The sequence below is a fragment of the Manacus candei genome, unplaced genomic scaffold (genome assembly GCF_025592945.1).
Source record: "Manacus candei isolate 608988 ecotype Guabito, Panama unplaced genomic scaffold, ASM2559294v1 h1tg000043l, whole genome shotgun sequence".
In the NCBI taxonomy this organism is placed as follows: Eukaryota; Metazoa; Chordata; class Aves; order Passeriformes; family Pipridae; genus Manacus; species Manacus candei.
This window is the reverse complement of record NW_026138091.1, coordinates 1,812,827-1,834,752: the sequence shown is the minus strand read 5'-3', so window position 1 is coordinate 1,834,752 and position 21,926 is coordinate 1,812,827. Positions and strand designations below refer to the sequence as shown.

General features: G+C 36.4%; 1 protein-coding gene across 2 annotated transcripts in view; it reads left to right on the top strand.

Moving 5' to 3' along the window:
- Nucleotides 1–21,926, top strand: part of NAV3 (neuron navigator 3) — a 254,918-nt gene that overhangs the window by 100,706 nt on the left and 132,286 nt on the right. For both annotated transcript variants that reach the window (XM_051795689.1, XM_051795690.1), the window contains exons 5-7: nt 675–852; nt 12,809–12,877; nt 15,557–15,696. In XM_051795689.1, coding sequence (XP_051651649.1) covers nt 675–852; nt 12,809–12,877; nt 15,557–15,696 — 387 coding nt within the window. The remainder of the gene's footprint in view (nt 1–674; nt 853–12,808; nt 12,878–15,556; nt 15,697–21,926) is intronic.

Sequence of the window (21,926 nt, the reverse complement as noted above, 5' to 3'; positions counted from 1 at the left end):
TATAACAGAGAAAACTATAAAATCACATCATTTGAAAGTTCAAAGATGTTATCCTGAGCATTACAGTCACCTTTTTTAAAAACAATTTTCCATTCATTTTCTTCCCTCGTGTTCCTTGAATATTTGTATGAATGGATATGCACTCACCTCTAAGACTGTTACATCATTCTTTTTGATTTTTCTAGAACCCACTGTTTATTGCCAATGTGCACAGAATTTGCCCAGAACTCAAGAAGACTAATTTAAAGCCATAGGGTTGAAGGGATGTGCACCTAGGGCCAGAAAGAATTCCGATTTTTCTGAATTAACTTCTGCTTACTTAGAATATTTGTACTTTATTGAGCAGTAGTATTAATTTCAAATTATGTATGTTATTTAAGGTTTGATGGAGTCTTGTTTATGACCATATAAATGACTCAGCATGAGGGCATTATAGAGATATGGTTTTTTGCAACAATGACACATAAATAAAGAAAAATTATAATAAAAAGTAAAGTATTAGTGATACTTAAAATGTCCCTGATATTAGTGATAAATAAAGAGGTATAAGACATAAACATGTATAGCTATAGGTATGTACAGAGATATTTTACTGTAAGACTGTGGAAAAATGAAGTCTAAAACCAAAGTGTTTTCACTTCTTGTTCTCTTTCTTTTTTTTTTTTTTTAAATAGAAATACGGAATGGAAATTTGAAAGCCATTTTAGGGCTGTTTTTCAGTTTGTCTCGGTACAAACAGCAGCAACATCATCAGCAACAGTACTACCAGTCTTTGGTGGAGCTACAACAGCAAGTCCCTTCAACTTCACCTGAAATCAGCCAGTCCAAAACACACCAAGATATGCAGTCAAGGTAGGTTAAAAAGTTAGTTTTCTCAGGGGTGAAAGCTTTTTGTTCAAAAAAGACAAAATTTCTTGGAAAAAAAAAAACAACAGGCCACTTTAAGACTTAAAAGCTTGGCGTTTTCCTTTTTTTTTTTTTTTTAAGCTATTTTTGCAATGGGTGCAATGTATTCGTTTGATACTATGCCTGCATTTCTTGGGGGTAAAGCTAGACTGAGAGCAGAGAACATTCCCGATTAAATTTAGTTCCAATTTTAATTAATTGTAGAGCTTTCTCTTACCTTACTATTGATTCTAGTGCCCGCTGCACAATAAGAGACAGCTAGCACACCATGTGGTTAGTATACTGGTTATTTTCGTGTTTTCTTCCCATACCTAGTTCCACATCTAAATGAACAGTTTCAAATAATTATCAAAATACATGGGGAAAAGGCAAAATTATTACTTTCATTTGTTATAAACTCTTTTTATCCCTACACATTCTGGTTTTTTGAGCACCTAATTCTATTTGATTTTTTTTGTTTGTTTTTGAAAGGGAAAAGAAATAGCCTTAATCTGGTTGTTTCTTTTAAGTGGTCAGTTTTATATTTAGTTTTAGGAAACCAAAGCACTCAGCAGAATCCTTAATTGCTGAATTACTTTTCTTTGAGACTGCAGCTGAAAACATATTTTGCAAACGTAGTTACTTACAGGCCGGGACAAAAGAATCAGTTTGAAACACAAATATCTATTTAAATGGAAACAGTATTAACAATGTATACTTTATTGGGGAAGTTTAAAAAAAGCTATTCACATCTGGTGCCATGAAAACTGTAGTTCTTAATGAAGACTTTGATCTTGTTGGGTTTAGTACTTGTTTGATTTTTCATATCCGTGTTTAAAATGTTTTTGCTGACTTACTGAACAGCTGTATGTCTAGAATGTGATAAGTCAATGATCTAGGATGGATTAAAAGTATCAGACTAAGATAGTGAGATTCTAGTTCTTTAGTCCATTCATACCTAAATTACACTTTCACGTTTATGATAAACATATTTCTTTAAATGACAAAAACTTTTAACACCTCAGCCTGATAGAAATGTTTGTCTTCAAACTAGGAATGTTTTAAAAATATGTTTTGTAGGGAAGTGTTGTTGATAGCATTTTAATTATCTCCTTTGATACAAAAATTAAGATACATTTATATTTGCCTTGGGCATTACAAAGTGAAACGCTTTTATTTTGTCTGCTACTGAAAATTAATGTCTTTGAATGCTTTCTCTGTGAAGTTTAGTATTAGAGTGTAACCTAGGGAATTATGGTATTGTCCTAGAAGAGTCTGACTGCTCTCAACATTTTCCAAAATTGAACTTCTATTTTCTGAAGGATATCTAATACTGCATAAGAAGCAAAAAAGTCTTGTTATTCAGAAATTAATCAGCTTTAATCAGTGGAATTAAGAGATTAGCCAGCTTCCTGTAAATATCTTTGTTTACTGGATTTTATTTATAATTTAGTAAAAGAATGGAAGCATTTTCTGCTTTTCCCATGGTGAATTTTTTAATAATAAAATAGTTACAATATTCCTTCATACATCACTACTATTACAAGGGTTTGTCAAAAAAAGCCTGGATAAAGCAGGTGTTTTACTATTTGGATGACATGGGTTGCATATGGTATGCAAAGAGTTTATGAATCTTTTATTAAGTTTTCTTTTCATGATAATTCTCCAAGATCTTGTGGTTTTCAGCACCTTCTTCTCCTATTTTTCTGTTTAAACATGCTCCCTTAAGAGGAGAGGCAGTCATTCCATGTTCAGAACCCCAGCATTTTTGCTTTTGTAGAGTGACATCTAAGGCTGGTTAACAAAATTTCTACTTCCATCAGTGTGCTTTAGACCTTCCACTTTCATCTAGGAGTTTAAAATAATTTAATTCTTTGATTAAATTTCTATTTATAACTATGTTTCAGTTGTAAAATATTTCTATGTAAAAAATTATTAGACCAAGATTTCTTATTTCCAATCTGAAAACTGAAAGCAAAAATGTTTCTGTTTGCTTTCATATATACAAAAGTTTAATGCTTGTCACTACAAACTTCTGTATTGCCTGAGAGAGTATAATTTCTCAGTAAAGTCTTTATGGATAACAAAAGGTCTCTACTACTAAAAGTTTTCTCCAGTATGAAAGTTTTCTATCTTCTGCTACAATTACATCTAGTATTCTGAGCTGCTAGCTAAACAAAGAGCCCCAGAACTTAGAAGCAAACAGAAATATAATTTTTTTAAATATTTTTTTCATTTTTAAGTAATGTAAGGAAATAAGCATAAAATAATATATCCCTTTCTAAAAAAAATAACTACATGTGAAAACAAATCTTCCACAAATAGATGGGCATATATAATTGTACATCGATATGAACTCTCTTTGGTGGACTTAGCAACCTTTTCATTCATAGCAGTAATTAATTTAATTAATTCTTTTTTCCCAAAAAAACCAAATAGCTTGAAAAATAATTAAAAAAAAATCTCCCAAACACCTCTTTAGTTTTAAGTTGCTAATGAGTGAATAAAAGCTTCTGCTTAGAAAGAAGCCAAAATATGAAATTAAAATAGAAAAGATTACTTTGAAGAGATTCGTCTTGCCTCCTACCTGCCTTTTGCTACTTGAAATGTGGACAGGCAGCTTACATGATTCCCCAAACTGATTTCTATGATTGCTTTTTTGTCAACTGTGTCTCAGCATTACTTACAGAAGGAACCAACATGACTGAGTTGGCAGGAGCTCATGATTTAGAAGGTCCTAAGGAACTGATATGACTACTCCATGGGACTCCTGGGACCTTCAGATATTTTTGACAAAAAGTAGTTTCATACAGATACTGAAACCTTCCTATTTTATTGAATGGAGAATTTTGAAAAGTGATAAAATCCGAAGTGTATAATAATGTACATTATTCACACTTTCCATATGAAATTATTAACTCAATAGATGATCTAGCTGTTATGAATAATAGAGTAATTTTACTTTTTTAAAAAAGTAGTGGTGATAAAACTAGCTATTTTATCATTTCATAGTAGATGTTAATCTTTAAGGCAATTTATTATTACACATTTATGTGCAGGTATGCTTTTTTTATTAGTCTGTTGGAGTTCTGAATATGTTTTTCAAAATTCTGAATACTTTTCATTTTCTAACATATCTGGCATAACTGTGGAAAGGTTTGGCATGTAGAAGCCTTAAGGCAGAAAATTACTTACAGTGTATATTTTGGAAAAAATATTTGGCAAATGCACATAACAGAGAGTATTTTCCATTAACTTGGGCTGTGGCCTTTTATTACCTACAAATAGCCTCAGGTTTTTGAAAGAAACAAGAAAAATTATCCTATTATTATGGTAGAAGTCAGATAATGAATATAGCTGTTAACATCTGAGTGGCACATTCATCTTTATTCAGTAGTGGCAAAATGCTTCAAACCTGATTTGAGTAAATTTTCGAGGGTATTGGAAAAATATATTCTTATATATATAGGTATTTTATTCTACTAGAAGACTCACATATTTCTACTGTGTTATACACCTGAGGAATAAAGCTGTCTTTTTGAGTCACTGTGTACATTTAAGTGCATTTGATATCCATGTGTTTGTATGTGTGCAAACATGTAACCAAAAGCAAAACATATACACTGAAATTGGTGGATGCTTTTTGTAGACTTCGTACATTTTTTGAATGTTCAATAATCAATCACATTTTATGTTGTAATGTAAGCCTTGGAAACTATGTCTTGGAAACTATTTTAGATTAGAATATTCTATAAGAAAAGTTATCTTCTTTGTTGCTTCCAGAAACGTATGGTAAGCATATTGCTTAATTTCAACTCGATTTTCTGCAAGGTAAAAAGACATTTTATTTTCTTTATTAAACAAGTATGTTTAATAAATGCTGTCCACTTTTTCTGAGAGAAATACAGATTATACATGGAAGAGAGAAATACCTCTGAGAAGTCACACAGAAGGTGGTCAGAATACAGAGGTTGGTAGTATTCAGGCCCTGATGAAAACCAAGGAAGTTTTGTCTTCGTATGTACAGGGCTAGTGTCTCACCCTCCTAATTTAAAAGATTGCTCCTGGTGATAATGGTGAAGATGATTGTGCTGTTGTCCTCATTTCCAGGTTATGATGTCCTTAGTAATGATCAATGTTTGTGACCATTACTGGGTCTGAGCCTGTTTCACATGCCACTGAAGACAACCTACTTTGGTATCAACCTCATTCAGACAGTGTTTAAGCCCTTTATCAACAAGAACTGAAACAAGCATGAAATTATATTAGGACTCTACAGGTTTCATAGACAGGTTGTTTTAGTATGGTAAATAGAGGCCCCAGGAGAAGGTTATAATCAGAATATCACAAGACTGACAGGATTAGGTTTGTGCAAAAATGGAGAATTCAGGAGACTAGTTCAGGAGGCTAGTTGTCCTTGGATGACTAGGAGACAACACAGGTCAGGAATGTAATTAAACCAATTTCTAGAGGAGCCTCTCTCCCCTTAGTGCAAAGTTTGCATAGGAGGATAACGAATCTTTTATGTCGGGCTCCTAACAAAGTTATCCAAAACTGGTCAGTGTGGCAATACTCTAATGTTCCTATTCCCATGTAGTCTGTCTGTGACCAGTATCAGAATTGTGAAAATTGTGTGCACAGAAGGAGAGCAAGATTCTGCATGTGAAAGAGTATCATTGGCCTACCTAATCCTAGGGCCAATAGCAACATTTCAAATGAAATGTAAAAAGAATGTAGCAAGTTGATTCATGCTAAGTGAAAAATCTGTGCAAAGAGTATTCTTTATTTATGGAGGGTTATAGTTTTGTACCACTAAGTATAAAAACTCAGAAATTATTGGACTATTAGTGGAAAAATCTGCAGTAAATTAATGGTAACCAAAGAGAGAGAATGGTTTTCAATGTGATTTCTGATTTCTTTTTTTTCCCTATATTCTTATATGACTAATTGTGGGAATTGAATACTTCAAAATCTGAAGTTGGCACTTCACTCTTTCCTTCTCACTTTATTGCAGCTCTGAGATTTATTTAAAAAAATACAATGCTGGTGGCCTTATTTATGTCTGTCAGTACAGATAGATGACAACAATGCTTACATTATATTTTTATGCTTTGCTTTGCTAGTGGATTCCATTATCACAGCAATGCATCTAAACTTTCTGCAGTAATGATCTTTCAACCACCCAGATACGAAGAGAAAACACATGTGGATGAAAGAAGTTCTGTCTCACTTATGGATTAGGCAGTGACTGGTTTCAGTAAGCTGTCAGAAAAATTCACTGAGACGGACAAACTATTTTATCACGTACAGGAATGATTGAGCACAGCTTGAGGTCCAGATGGATTTTGTTAAATTTGTTATATTGAAAGAGCACCCTGGTTTTCCTAGGAACATAAACAAAGTTGGTAGCTGATTTCTACCGGCAGTTGCACATATGACTGCTGCAAGGAACTAGGTTTCATGTTGCCTGCTGCTCAGAAGTTCTAGAAAAAAAAAGTAAGCATATTGGACACACAGACTGTGCTATGTGAAATACAGTAATGCAAATGTAATGGTTATGATTATGAATTGAAATAGATCCGTGTCAGAACACTGCCAATCCGTATAGCAATCTTGGTTACATCACTCTCAGTTTAGAAAAAGGCCTTCGTTTCAGTATTCTTGAGGTTTAAAATATTATTGCAGCTGTCTGCACCAAGTGCATTGCACTAACATAGACTAAAAACCAAAAGGTGTACATATTTGTGTGTCTTTCTTGGGCTTAATGGATAGGAAGGTGATGTAACAAGTCTCTTCACTGTCCTTAGCTCTTGCCATTGCTAGTCACTTGTTTTTGGTGAAGGGAAACAGATAAGTAGTTCCTGCTCTTCCCACTACAGAATCATTATCTAATGACTGAAAAGGAAAAATATTAGAAAAATATATATTTCTTCTTTCTGTTCTCTGTTTTCTAGTAAGGGTCTAAGCAAAGAAAGAGCTATTAGTCTAATCTGATGTATTTTTTTGTGTCAATGCAGAATGAATTGCTTAATGTGATTGTACCAGCATCTGCAGCAAGCTGACCTTCAAATGGTCTTTAGGGCTTTAGTTTTACTTTAACTGAGATATATTTTTACCTTGAAAATCAGCTTTGGCCCTGTTTCATTCTACTCCTCAAAGATGCCATCATTACAGTCCTCAAGGTTCCCAATGGTAGGAACCTCAGAAAGGAAGTTCTTTTATCATATCTGTCCTGAAATCCAAGTAACTAAAGAATATAGTGTCTCTGAGTACATGATTTTGCTTGTACCTTCAAGCATGAATCTGTGGAAGACATACTTCTTGTGTAAGATGCCAGAAGTTCAAAGAGTGCAAAGGAGAAATGTCCAACTAATTTAGAACGGATGACAGGGTATGAACTAGAACTGCCTGAACCACAGATATTTCCTCTTCTAAATGAAAAAATAAATGTGTATTTATGTGTTAGATATATACAGATAGTTTACATCTATAAAATATAGGTATATCTATAAAATACACATTCATATATAATGTTTATATATAAATAAATAGCATTTATAAATAAATAAATATGTATAGATATATGTAGATATAAATATATATGTGCATAGATATAGCCATATATTAATTCACCAAGACAGGGCTAAAAGGGAAAAGAAATGTCTGGAAAATATTGTTTGTGTGAAAAATCAAGTTCTTGGTTTTTTTCCCTAGAGTTCTTTGCCTGTCCATTTGAGGAATCAGAGGTCTTTTACCTGTCCAAACTGTTTTGTATGGTGAGGAGCCTGGAAACTTTTGTTTTCTGTGGCGTCTCTCCAGGCACACTTGGGATTTGGAGTTAGGTATTCCTTAGAATATTATCTGTTGTTCTTTTTGCCAGGCAGGATGATGAGCAGCCAAGGAGCTTATTTGAAAAAAAAAAAAAATTGAAAAGAACAAGTTTTTTTAATTGAGACCTTCCAGGGAAATTTTTACATTGACAATGCATTCTTTTTAAACTAGTCTTTATCAGAGAATTTTTCTAATACAAAAGTCTTGAACAGTTCTGGAGTGCAGTCACACTAGTGATATAAATGCACTTTATAAGATCAAGAGCATATTAAAATTCAAGTATGGCAGTAATGAAGAAAGATTTTAATGATATACTACAAACCCCTATGTCTTTTTCTAATTTTAACGCTTGACATAGCTGACATTTTAGAACCACCAAGTGACTCTTAACATTATAGAAAAATGACAGTGTGATGTAACATGATCCTTTTGATCCTTTGGAAGACTTAATAAAAAGTAGATGATATTCAGGGTGAAAATGCATGGGTTACCTTTTGAAGAAGGAGGTTAAAATATTTCCAGCTTGATTTGTGCTCCATTCAGGTTTATAGAAGCTCTGTCCTTCAGCTTTTTGTGCTTTACACTCACTTTCAAGGACCTACTTCTTTTCTGATATATTGTATAGCAACAAGATAGCCTTTCTGGCAGTTTAGTCCAGTGTCAAACAGTCACTTGCCTTCCCTTTTCACAGAATTGTAAAATCATTTAGGTTGGAAAAGACATCTGAGATCATCAAGTCCAGCCACTAACCCAGCACTGCCAAGTCCACCACTAAACCATATCCCCAGGTGCCACATCTATAAGTCTTTTCAACACCTCCAGTGACTCAACCACTTACCTGGGCAGCCTATTCTGGGCAGCTTGACAACCCTTTCCATGAAGGATTTTTTCCTAGTATCCAATCTAAACCTCCACTGGGGCAACCTGAACCCATTTCCTCTTGTCCAATCACTTGTTACCTGGGTGAAGAGACCAACTCCCACCTGGCTACAACCTCCTTTCAGGTAGTTGTAGAGAGCAATAAGATCCCCCTGAACCTTCAGGCTAAACAACCCCAGCTCCCTCAGCCACTCCTCATCAGACTTGTGCTCCGGACCCTTCGTCAGCTTTACTGCAGTTCTCTGGACACACCCCAGCACCATAATATCTTTCTAGTGGTGAAGGGCCCAAAACTGAGAACAGACCTCAAGCTGCAGCCTCACCAGAGCCAAGTACAGAGGGACAATCACTGCTCTGGTCCTTCTGGCCACACTCTTTCTAATACAGGCCAGAATGCCATTGGTCTTGGCCATCTGGGCACACTGCTCACTGCTGACTCATGTTCCGATGCTGTTGACCAGCACCACTAGGTCTTTTCCTCCAGGCCTCTTTCCAGTCACTTTTTTCCAACTCTGTAGTGTTGTATAGGGGTTTTGTGACCCAAGTGCAGGATATGGCACTCTGTCATCCTTTTTCTTATTTGCCAGTTTCTGTTGAATATTTCACTGTACTTTCAGTGGGAGGGCATTTAAGATCCTTTAGTATTGTAGCTGATATTGATTTCCTAGTTTCACCTACACCTTTTAGGACCATTTTTTTAACCCTGCCTGCAAATGAATGACCTCCATCAGTTCCCCATCATGATGCAACATGGTGCATAGCTTGCCAGAGCAACTGACTGTGCCACACAGACTTGTGGCATAACGCAGAGTCCTTATTTCTGCAACCAGTCAGCACAGTACAGGTGTGGTGTTCTCCATCAGCACCTCAGAGTAAAAAACATCACCGTCCCTTCTTCTCAATACTGCCTCAACTACCTCTGTGCTGAACTGCCTTTCTGGGTGGTCTCAGGATGTTTATTCCATTTTTTCGCAGCATTTAACCGAGGGACCAGCAACAGGAAGTACCCATTGTCACCGTATCGTATCATCTGCGTTGACTAGTATTTCCATGGTTTGTAAGACAAAATATTGATGACTTCCACCTGGAAGCTAGTTTGTAGAGTCCTGATGATTTCAAAGGATTTGGTATCAGATGTGTATATGCCATCTTACCTGTTTTGAAGAGAATTTGCTCTTCTTCCCTATGCGTTAGCAGGAAGAGGAGAGCTAAGAACGATACCTGGCCCTGGCACAGGTCCAGTATTGTGATTGCCCCCAGCACTGCAATGCTAGGCAGTAGCTCTGGGACCAGCAGGGTTTCCTGCAGGCTCTGCAGTCAGGTTTGGTCTCCTCTGTAGTTTGTGTGTCCCCTTCCTGCAAATGTGCTGTGGCTGTGCTTTGCAGGTGACTGCTTTAACTCCTCTAAGGAGTGTGACAGTGCCACAGAAGACTGCTGGTAGGAGTATTATGGCAGTGGAAAGAGTCTTGGTAGCCAACAGCTGAGAACCAGAGGCTTTCAAAATTCCCCTTTCCAGCCCTCTGACAAATAAATCCTTCCTTGTCCTCAATGTTGTAGATTTAAACTAGTACTGTCTGGTCTGTTAAGATCCATTTGCTGCTTTATTGCAGACACATTTTTATTATACGATTGTGTGGACTTGTAAGCAAAACAGGTTTATTTTCCTGACTGACAGATGTTATCCATAAATAGTTATGTGGTGGTACAGAGGACAGCGGGCAAATATTTGTTTATACTAATGTGGCTAGGCTAAAGTCTAGTCTGCAACTGTGTTGCAGTTCACATCTGTAAAAGTGGGGTCAGCAGCTGGGAAACAGGTGTCTGTGCAAAGCTTCAGTGGGCCCAAAACATCCAGTCCTTTCCTTTGAAAAGGAAAACCCAAAGTCATTAGGAACTTGATGCACCTGGTTTATGAGCTGTTAAATTTCTCTTTTTCCCTTTCTTTTGTCACATTACTTTGGAAAATAAATTTACTCAGCCACAGTGGAAATCATGCTTAACAAGTCATGTTTTACTGACATTGAGACTTTCATCAATGCCTTTCAAGCCTGTCCAGGAAGTTTGAAAGCAGTCTATAGGCTGATGTTTTATGAATTTGCTAGTGAATGGAGTTCCAAGCAACAGACACAGAGGGAAAGCATTCTAGTAAGCATGTATAGATAGGTATTTCATGTATTTGTTGCTATTAAAAAGTCTGTGGACTAGCTTATCAACACTGAGATTAAATTATTTGATCTTTCCAGTTACTTTTGATTGTGTTGTTTGAGGTAGAAAAGCTACAATACACTATGGCACTGCATCCAATTCACTCTGTTTTTCCATCTCACCGTCTGTGTTGATTGTACTGTGTATCATTTTACCTTTTACAACAGAATGCACTAAGATTTTATTTGACACACCATTTTTCTCACAAACTTCTTATTTTAATCAACGCAGATAGCCAGCTATCCATTTCTAGATTCCTTCTTTTCAGATATGTTGAAAAAAACGAGTGGAAGATCTCATCAAAAGATGAGCTATTATGCCAGACACAAATGTAGCCATTTCAGCAAAACAACCTATGTCACATTTGCATCATAAGTCCAGATATTACTAAGAAAGATAGCTGTAAGTGAAATATCATTCAATATACTAAAAACTAGATAGATAAAAATGCATAAACTGTAATCATTCTGATATTATTGTCATATTATTATAATAAATTTTAATTTCCACAGAAGTTATGATCCTACAAAAAAGCAATTTGTCAGAAGCACTGTGAAGATATATGTCAGAGAATTGAATGCTGCTTTTATATATTGAATGATTCCTTTTTGCCCCCTCAAGACTGAAATACTCTCCTTTTTTTTCATATTCATCATGTGCACATGTGCCATTTGTAATCAACAGGAACATTGAACCCTCTATTGGGATTTAATTTCTAAAGTAACAATAATCACAGAGCCCATTCAAGTCTCACATTGTCCCTTGGATTGTGCCTTCCCCTAGCCCCTCTTCAGGACTTCTGTGATAATTAATACAAGAAGACCTCTCTCACTTGACGACTTCTCCCATCTACTCTATACTCAGGCTGTCTGCTTCAGTGGACTAGCAGAAATTGCTTAACACTGTTCTGGTAGACTCCAGACCACCAGGTGCCTCTTAAAAGTGCTACCAGTCTATAACGCTGGGACTAGAGCACTGTGGTTTATGCTGCTACTCAGAAGAATTTGTGGAAGATGCAGAATTCTGAGAGACAAACCTGTGACTATCAGAGTTACTGCTGACTCATCACTTCCTTAATAATTCAAGGAATTTTATGTTGTGATTGCACCTGGATTAGGCACCTGTTGACATCCTTAGTCTGTGTGGATCCCAAAGGATGCACATGTTTATAGAAACTGAATATACCTGACAGAAGGCTGTACCTTGGCCATACATTTGACACATCCCCTATGCAAATGTTTAAAAGATTAGAGGAATAAATTTTCTGTCTAGTAATGTTGTGTGTCAAAAGGAACATACAGGTTTTAGCCCTCTCTAGCACAGAATGTCTTCTGTTGCAGAAATGCTACTTGGATGCCTTAATAGACACAGGTGCATTTTCCTATGGTATTTCATAGTGAGTCTAAGCACATGTCAGGGCTTTCCTAATGCAGCCTCTGATTCATTGCCTGGATAATTCATCACATACCTGTACTGTGACCTGTGCTGCTGTAACAATAATGAAAATTATGATGGGATCCTTCTTCCATATAGTTCTACTGTCAGAAGGGTAACCTTGCTTTAGCGGGAATTTTTTTGGTATAGCAAATCTGTTCCTAACTGCCACACTGTGAACCTGGTCAGGTTGCTGGAGAGACTAGTAGGTGTGTATTTGTGCTTATTGCTTTTCATGGATTAAAAAAAAAAGGTACAAAGGTGCATTCTGTGTGAATTTAGCTAGACTTCAGTAATTCAGATACTATGGAAATTTGACCACTTTGTCTATTCATAAGATAATTTCTAGCAAATGAGACACATAATAACAATATCCATTATTTCATAATCTGTTCATTGCATCTGTCATAAAAATCTGCATGTTTACATTGTTTCATATTGTTGCCAGTTAATTTATGTTTTCTATCTGTGTTCAATTTGCATTCATTAACTCATAGTTTGCTGGTAAGTGTGTTCTTTCTATACATATTCAAAGAAATTCTTTAATTCAATTTCTCTGTTTCTTCTCATACAGTCTCACAGCCAGATATGCAACTCAGTCTAATCACAGTGGAATTGCAACCAGTCAAAAAAAGGCTTCTAGGTCAGTTAAATATCTCTAATTTATTGCTTGTAAGTGATACCCAAGCAAGTATATGCCCTCTGATATTTTGTCCTTTGGATTTTAGCAGACACTATATAATGTCTAATTTTTGTTATGTGTGCAAGCTTTGCAATGATGAGCTTTGCCACAGAAAAGGCTTGTATTAATTGGCTTTTGGCCATTTGGCTGATTTGTACTGTATATTAGCAATATTTCTGGTTGTTATGTATCCTGCATCTTTGTATCTTGCATGTAAAATATTGGATGTGAAGGATTAGTTGGTGATTTTAGTGCTCTGTACTCTCTGGCTCAAATCCTGACTTTAGTCATGAGTGAAAAGAAGTTTGGGAGTCCATCCCAGTTCCCACTAGATATTTTGCACGTATAGCAAACCCACCTGAGGGGTCAAGTTCGTGGAGCCAAGTTTACTCAGAAGCAAAATAGAGCAGAAAAAAAAGAATTACTTCCAAGACTTCTGCTCCATCAAGAGTAGCCTGCACACAGTCCCCATGAATTAGATGCTTTGTTTTGGTAGTGAATTTGATAGACCTGTGTGTAGGAGCTGACGTTTCAGATTTCGTCTGTCATTCCACGAGCACTAAAATCTACAAGCCAGATTGCAGAAGAAAGAAGCTGAGGTCTAAAGCTTACTCTTGTTTCTAGCTTTTTTTTTTTTGGGGGGGGAGGGAAGGAATAATTAGTGTATTTATTAATTATACCTTTGCTGTACAGTTCATTGGTGAGACCAATGAACTCTTAACTGCATAATCTACAATAAAGATTGAATTTTGCACTGTACAACACTAACACAATTTGAGTGGCTGGTGGTAGCTTGAAATGAGCTATTCCATGGTCCAGTTGCTTTGCACCTGCATTTATAGGTCTTCATTTTCCTTATTGCTGATGCTCCTGTCTTGTCCACATTCAACATGTCAAGGTTAACAGTCTTATTGTCTAATACTTTAAATCTGTGGCAGTGTTTCCGAAGCCTGTTCAGAGGTATGTGACTTGTCCCTTATTTGTTATACTCTTTGCATTTCCTTAGCTGCTTAACATGATTCTGCAAAAGCAATTTAAAACCTGAATTCAATTTAAAAAGTCAGCAAATGAAGTAAACTGGAAAGTGTGTAGAGCAAATGACCTCATGTATAATTTGCTTACTGTGGCAAGTTCTTGAATTCTGACATGCAGAATATATGCAGAACTATTTTATATTTTAACAGAACAGATGAGTTTCCAGTGTTGCACATGCCTTTTCATTGTTTTTTTCATTACCTTTGACAAATGATCTCAGGGCTCTTACTGCCTGTCAAATTAGGGTAATGAGAAGGAGCAAATGGATTTTTAAGTTTGTTTTAGTGCATTCTTCAGGGAACAGAAGATCACTTGAATTCATGGGTCACGATAAAGGTTAGCATGCGTACAGCTGCAGAGCAGAGACAGTCTGCTCTGGGTTCAGCACAGAGACTGGCGGCCAGAATGAGCCATAAAAATAATGAATGGATTAGCTCTCTGAGGCTTAAACTGGTAAAGAAAGAGAACATGGAGCTGTTTACATATGTTTGCTAATGAAAAGAAAATGATTTGAACATTTCTGTTATGCCAGTGTATTCAAGAAACAAGCAAAAAGTTTGGAAGAAATCAAATGTTTTGTACTTCTTTGTAATGGGATTTTTTCCTCCCTTCTCATGCTACTCTTTCATAATAGTGAAACTAACAGAATTTGATAACTAGTATAGTTTGTAGTACCATTATTAAAATCATCATGTCACTCCAATATGGGAGAAACAGAAGAGAGATGCTCTTCTCCTATGGCAAAAGCCTATGGCTGATTCAAGCAATTCATTTTGTCTAACAAATAACATAATAATGTTATCTGTCTCACAAACAACAAAACTGGAAGGGGTACCCACAAAGATACTGCGGAAAGTTTGAAGTATGCATGTACTAAGGAATGTTACATCAGAAAACAGATTCAGGCAGAAAAAAGATACATACCAGGAACAACAGGGTCTACGTTTTTTCCCTTAGCATAGCCACACGGTAAGGTTCAGATGGTGGCAGCAAATACTAAGAAATGAACTGTATAGTCTACACTATGTACTTCTATCTAAAAGGTGTAAATGGATCTGTAGTATCTAGATAAAATATGTATTTTCTATCTTTTTCATTTATAATACTAAGGTGGGAGCATTTTAGCAAATAGACCTCTGAAAAATAACTGGTGAAGGTAACTAAAAAAGCTTTTACACTAGACACAACTGTGAGACATTTATTAGAGTAAGAAATAGGAAATATTTCCCAATTATGTATTGTTGTGCTTTCTACTCTATTTCTGCAACATTTCCTCTTCAAAAGTAACAGATTTTAATAAAGTTTGATATTACACTTTAATATTTTTTAGGGTGAATCTGTTTTAGCAATGTTAATGGCAAATGCAAAGCATCTTCTTACATGTCTTGTGACTCTATAAAGCATCTTTCCCTTTTGTGTGCATAAGGATGAGCTTTTATTTTCATTTGTGGAGTCTAACTAATTTGAATCCTCCTGTTCATTGTTGCTTACCTGGATTCATTGTTTTCAGTTGTTGGTTTTAAATTCTGGTCTGATATTTGCATACTGTCTCTGCTATATGTTGCATTACATAAAATGAACTGATTTCTTATTGTACCGTTCCAGGCTTCCAGGACCCTCAAGAGTGCCAGCTGCAGGCAGCAGTACCAAAGTCCAGGGAGCTTCCAATTTAAATCGGAGAAGTCAGAGCTTTAACAGCATTGACAAAAACAAGCCTCCACAATATGCAAATGGAAATGAAAAAGGTAAGTGATTAAAGTTCATCCAAGAATGAAAAAAACCCCATCCACAAGGGTCACAGAAGTGAATGTAGTGTTTAGACTTGACAAGGAAAACCTATGGAAATTGGGGCCTGAATTAGGACTTGTGGTTCAATTGGGATTAAAATTCCGAAATGAAAACTTGCAAGATTTTATAATTGTATTTTATCCCTCTTTGATGGAAATATGATAGGGTGATTTTTCTGAAGTAAAAATGAATCCATACTAGATGCCTATAATCTTATTCCATATTCAAGTCTACTCACACTCAAAGGAAGACTGCCATAATTTTCAGGGGACTTTGCATCTTAGACTCTAATGGATAAGAATCAGAATATTATACTTGCATCAGAATGCTGCATTCTTTAAGAACCTTACCTACTGTGTACATAATACTGAATAGAGGATTGGAAATTAAGTCAAGTGTAATGAAATTTTGCAGGGATTTGGATTCAGTGTTCATGTTTTATTGTCTCCTTTAAATATAAGCTTCCATTACAACAACAAACTGAGTTCCCTGGGTCCTTCCATTTCTCTCACCATGATGCTATTTTCCTGGAAAATATGCCTCTTCAGGCTTTATCTCAGAAAGAATAATGTAAAAATTCAGCTTTCTGAGTTGTGTAACTAATCTGTCCCCTTCCTCCCCTTCTTTCTCCCTTTGTGTAATGAACAGCATTTTATTCATATCTCTGGGTTAGAATACAGTTGAAAATGATACAATATACATAGTACCCGTTTGCATCCTTGGGGTCTGTGGGAGGAACAAGTATGCAATGAATGTTCTTCATCCAAGCAATAGGCAGCTATCCAGATTTTTTTACAAAACTCTGATGAACACACTTTGCCCCTAGCTGTATCTGAAAATATAAAACCATCCTTTCAATAGTTATTTCTTTATTTTTACCATCAGGGTTGAATGTTTCAGATAGTTCTATAGTGGGTTTTATTTTACCAAGGTCTTGTTTCTGTCAAGACATCCAGGCTAAAAGTAGAAAGAGATCAGAGTGAAAACTGAGCAGACACTGTATAGTTCACAAATACTATAGTGAATTTATGAAGTAGGAGATGTGGCTGCTTGAGTGAAGGTATGTACAGCAGTTTAGGTTTTAGAATTTCCTCATAATGTTGACATGTTTGCTACTGAAATATGTGAGAGTTAAATGATTCATGGTGAGACATGCTTGTAGATATTAATGTTCTTAGCTCATTACTTGGGAACTGTATTTTGATTGCTAAGGTTTACATTGCGTTGCACATTTATGTGGCTTTTTGCATGATGGATTTATTTTACTTTCTCATTTCTTTACAGCAGAGAATGAGGTGAGATTTTTAGTGAAGTTATCACTTGCAAGAGGATAAGGGGTGGCTTTTTTATCTGTAATAATTCAATTAATTTTACAGGATATAGAAGATGTAATGTTACATAACTAAGGAGTACTATATTTGAGATGTTTCCATCTGCCCTTTTTTTTCCCTGTCAAAACAGCCAAATGGATAGAAAAACATTGATTTTACATGATAATCAAAGCTAAATACAAGTTTGTTTTAGGGTATAAAGCAGAAGTTCTTTAGAGAAAATGTCTACTGTGACTACAAGGATAGCAAAGTGATACTTTTTTGTAATATCCTAAAAGAACAGGAGAACCCGTGTTTATGTGTTTAAGTACACCATGCTGCTACTTTGCCTAAAGAGAAAAACAACTGAACCAGGATATACTTTAAATTTAGTTATTATAGTGACTAATTTTTGAATATTACAATTAAATTTCCAAGTAGTCTTTTGATATTTTAAGTGTTTGAGGATGTGCTGTAACCTAAGATCTTTGAAGAATTTGTTTAGAAACAAACTTCAACCCTCAAAATAGTAATAATATAAAAAAAAACTTTTACAATAAAAAAGTGTCACCATACGTTGACAAACTGATTTTTCCTTACAGTGCAACATACATAATAGACCTTATTTTTCAGATTTTGCTTCTGAAGCAGATGCTTGGAGCCCTGAAAGAGACACAGTCCATATATTCTAATCTGAGATATAGATCATATAGTAAATAGTTTGTAAATCATTTGTAATTCTTCATTAGTGTTGCATAAACTGAGGCAGAAAAAGAGATGACTTTTTCCAAGTAAATAGCCGTTAGAGGTTGGGACTTCCAAGGCTCTTCAAGAGCAGATCACTGTTGTTACATTTTTCTCTCCTGTACACTCACCTGTATGTGCTATAAGGAGACCTCAGAAAATATATACAGCATAAGGTTGGTGTTTTGTTTTTTTTAATCCAGTTATATGTAGTACTTGAAATTCATTCGTGCATAACATGGTTTCCAACTCAGTCACAGTGGGGAGTGGATGTGTAATCACAGAGTTAAAGGAGACCTGAACGTGATCCAAAATAAGGTGTGATATCTGCTTTTAGGTAGTACTTAATTATTCAGTCTCTCATTAATATTATCTTCTTTGAATGTTGCCTAGGGAGTAGTTCAACACAATAAGAAACCTAGTGCCCCTGAGCAAATGCAGGTATGCTCTTTACTGGGCAGAGCCCAGTTTTCAGTGACAGACAATCCCTTACTGTGACACAGGTAAGTGTGTGTAACTCTGTTGAAGTCAGAAACATAGAATGCACCAAAACATTAAAAAAGCCATTAACTCAAATTTCTTTGCGGAGCTTCAGTGAGATTCTTTTTTTTTTTTGCTGTACTTTGCAGCTTACAGATCAATTTCAAAGAACACGTCTGTTTTCCAGATATGTCAGATCTATCTGCTTCCAACTTAATAACACGGAGATGGAAAAAAACACAGAAAAATTAAACTATTTGAATAAATTATTCAGAATGCTAATAAGGTGGATACCCAGGGCATTTTCAGTACAGCAAAGTAATGTTCTAATTCAAGTCACAGTTTAAAAACAAATCTTTACCATTTAGGTCTTAGAAACAGTGTATCTGAACACTGATAAGGGTCTTTATGTCATGGAGTTTAATTTCCAGCTTTTCAATATAATTTAATAATATAAAATGGTGTTTGTGTATTCTCCAAACTCAGTTTTAACAGTATTAGATTATTTTACCTATACCAACTCTGAGAAACTCTGCAGTGGAACTCTGTTGCCTAATGATGCAAGTTGTTGTTAATCTGTGGCCAGTATGTACATCTGCAGCTAATTGTGTATGTTCCTTCTGGTGCCAGTGTTTTTCCAGTTGTTCCTGGTCATTTTCTCCTCTTGTGCTGATAAGGGCTAGCTACTTTCTCATGAACAGCTAGAAAGGGAGAGTTGAAGCTGAATTCTTTTAATCTCATGAGGTAGATCTCCCATTCCTCCAGACATCCCTATAGCAACCCCTTGCAACTCTTCCATTTTTTACTAACCTTTTTTATTGTGAGTGACTAAAAGTGGATAGTCTGGACATCTGCCTGATACAGAATATTTAGATTATCATATCTAACTTTGCTGCCGTGACAGAGCTGTTGTCACAGAGGTCATCTTCTCCAGCAACACAGAACACAGTGAAGGTCACAGATGAGAAGACAAAGGAGATTATATATTGGGTCCGAGTTCAACATGGCCTTTATTTGTGAAACAGCCTATGAAAAGTGGATTGGAAATGTCTATTCAGTTGTCATGGCCTTGCTGAGTTCTAGAAGAAATTTCTCATTTTGCACTGAACACCCCAGGGTGTTGCTGCTGTACTTTTACAGTGGAGGTTGGGTTGAGCTCTGAAGCACTGAGTTTTTGAGCAGAATGCAAAACAGTTTTCAGCACAAGCTGACTATGCATTCGGCTATAAGGGGGTTAAACCCGAAACAGAAGACTATCTTCTTGAAAAATTTAGTTTATAGAAATAAGAAATCCTTGTCATAGGTTGAGTTCACTCTGTCTCAAAATCACCACAAGGTGGGGACAGGTTTCACATAATGAACAGCTAAAGCCAAGCTCAATTGAACGTGCAGAAAGCAGTTAATTATGTGCAGCTTCAAGTAATGCATTTGTGCTGGGGGTGAAATAGATCTTTTAATTCCAACATACAGACAGGTTCTCAATATTTCTTGAGAACATGCAGCACACATTCCTTGCAGAAATATTAAGGATACCCTTTAAATTGAAAAATAAAAGCAAATTAAAGTTCTCTGTAATTTTTTGTTGCTGTTTATATTTTGTGGCATAGGGATCCAATAAATACCAGTGGCTCCAGGAATCTGTGGGTTTTTGCTGTATATATGCCAGAACAAGCTGTTGATGAAACAGTAAATACTCTTCTTTTTACATTTTTCCCCCCAATGAGTTTAATATTATACAGCCGGAAATATAGCAAGGCATGCGTTCTTCTTTTTAATCAGAACACTTTCTATTTTATTTTTTTTTATTATTTTTGGAGTAAAACTGAAGCCATACAAATGTAAATAATACAACAGAATGTAGTGGCATCCCGCTGTTCACAGATTGTTATGTGTATTCTGCATTAGCTTTGCATATTCCTGTGGTGAACTGTTCTGCAAAACTATTGATATAGCTTAAGGCCCCAGTCCTCCTCTGTATTTGGGGCAAGCTTAGTGCAAGACAAGATGTGTACAAAAAGGTCCTTGTGCACATCCGGTTCTGGGCTACTAGCCACTGGGGCTGATTCCTGGTATAAATTAAAGAAACCTGAGGGCTGCAGAAATTTCCAGCAGCTGTGGTTGGCCTCAGGCTCTTTTCCGGCATCTGAGGCTCACCAGAAAATAGCAGGAGGCCAACCACAATTCCTGCCTTGGTCCCAGGGGAGGGATCAGTTTTGCAGCTGCCCACCAAAGGTGCTCCATGGTGCAACTTGGAGCCTGGAGAATATGCTCTAACCTCACCCGTCACAAAAAATACTCTGAAGGAACCCTTATCAGTTAATGTTTTCTTACCTAGAACAGGACTCCACAGAACAGCTCAACTTTCTGCGAATGAGCTCATTTACAGAATCATAGAATCACAGAATGGATAAGATCGGAAGGGACCAACAGCAGGATCATCCTAAAGCACATGGCACAGGATTGTGTCCAGACAGTTCTTGAATATTTCCAGTCAGGGAGACTCCACAACCTCTCTGGGCAATCTGTTCCAGTGTGTGGTCTAGATCTGCACAGTAAAGAAGTTCTTTCTCTTATTCAAGTGGAACTTCCTGCGCATCAGTTTCTGCCCATTGCCACTTGTCCTGTTGCTTGGCACCACCGAGAAGAGCCTGACTTGACACCCTCCCTTCAGAGACTTGTGTACATTGATGAGGTCCCCTCTCAGCCATCTCTTCTAGAGGCTGAACAGGCCCAAGCCTCCCAGCCTATCCTTGTAAGAGAGATAGCCCAGTCAACCATTTAGAACTGTGGGGTTTACATATCAGGCTGAGGAGCACACATAAGACCCTGGGCAGATGGAATTATATGGCATCTATTGAAGGCATCTATTGATTGGCCTGCTGGGACCAGTTGTTAATAGAGTTAAACTAGTAAAAGATCTTATATGTCTGTCATGGTACTTTTGCTCATATTTTTTTTTTATATTTTTAAACTAGTTCTTCTTAATGCTATTCTAAGCAGTAAATTTTGCTATGTTTGCATTCTCTTTGTTAAAGAAAAAACAGCTCCAGTTTCAGTATGCTCAAATTCTGCCTTTCCTTCAGACTTCCAGAAGAGTAGTCTAATCTTTACTAGGGGTTTAGGAGGACTAAGACTGAAAAAGTGAAAATTATGCATAAATTCATAATCTGTGCTGAAGGGAAAGATGTCTTCAGTGGTTGGGCACTGGAACAGATTCCCCAGGGAAGTGGTCACAGCACCTGACAGACTTCTAGATCTGTTTGGACAATACTCTCAGGCACATGATGTGACTCTTGGGGAGGGTCCTGTGCAGGGCCAGGAGTTGGACTTGCTGATCTTTGTGGGTCCCTTCCAGCTCAACATATTCTGTGATTCTGTGATTATTCAGGCAGGGGTAGCCCAAGATATGTCATACTATGTGTTTATGCAAGACATCAAGCACTCCTTTTGCCATTAGGTTAACTAAATTTGCACTGCATGTTTCATGGGCTTTCTTATAGTACAGAATTCAATATACTATAGGCGGGCTTATGTCTAATTCCCTGACAGTCCCCAGATAAGGCAAGACAAGATAGATCCACTAAAAGAAAATATGTCATCTGCTGGAACAGCTATATACCACATATTTGATTGCTGTTACCACTTCATTTCTC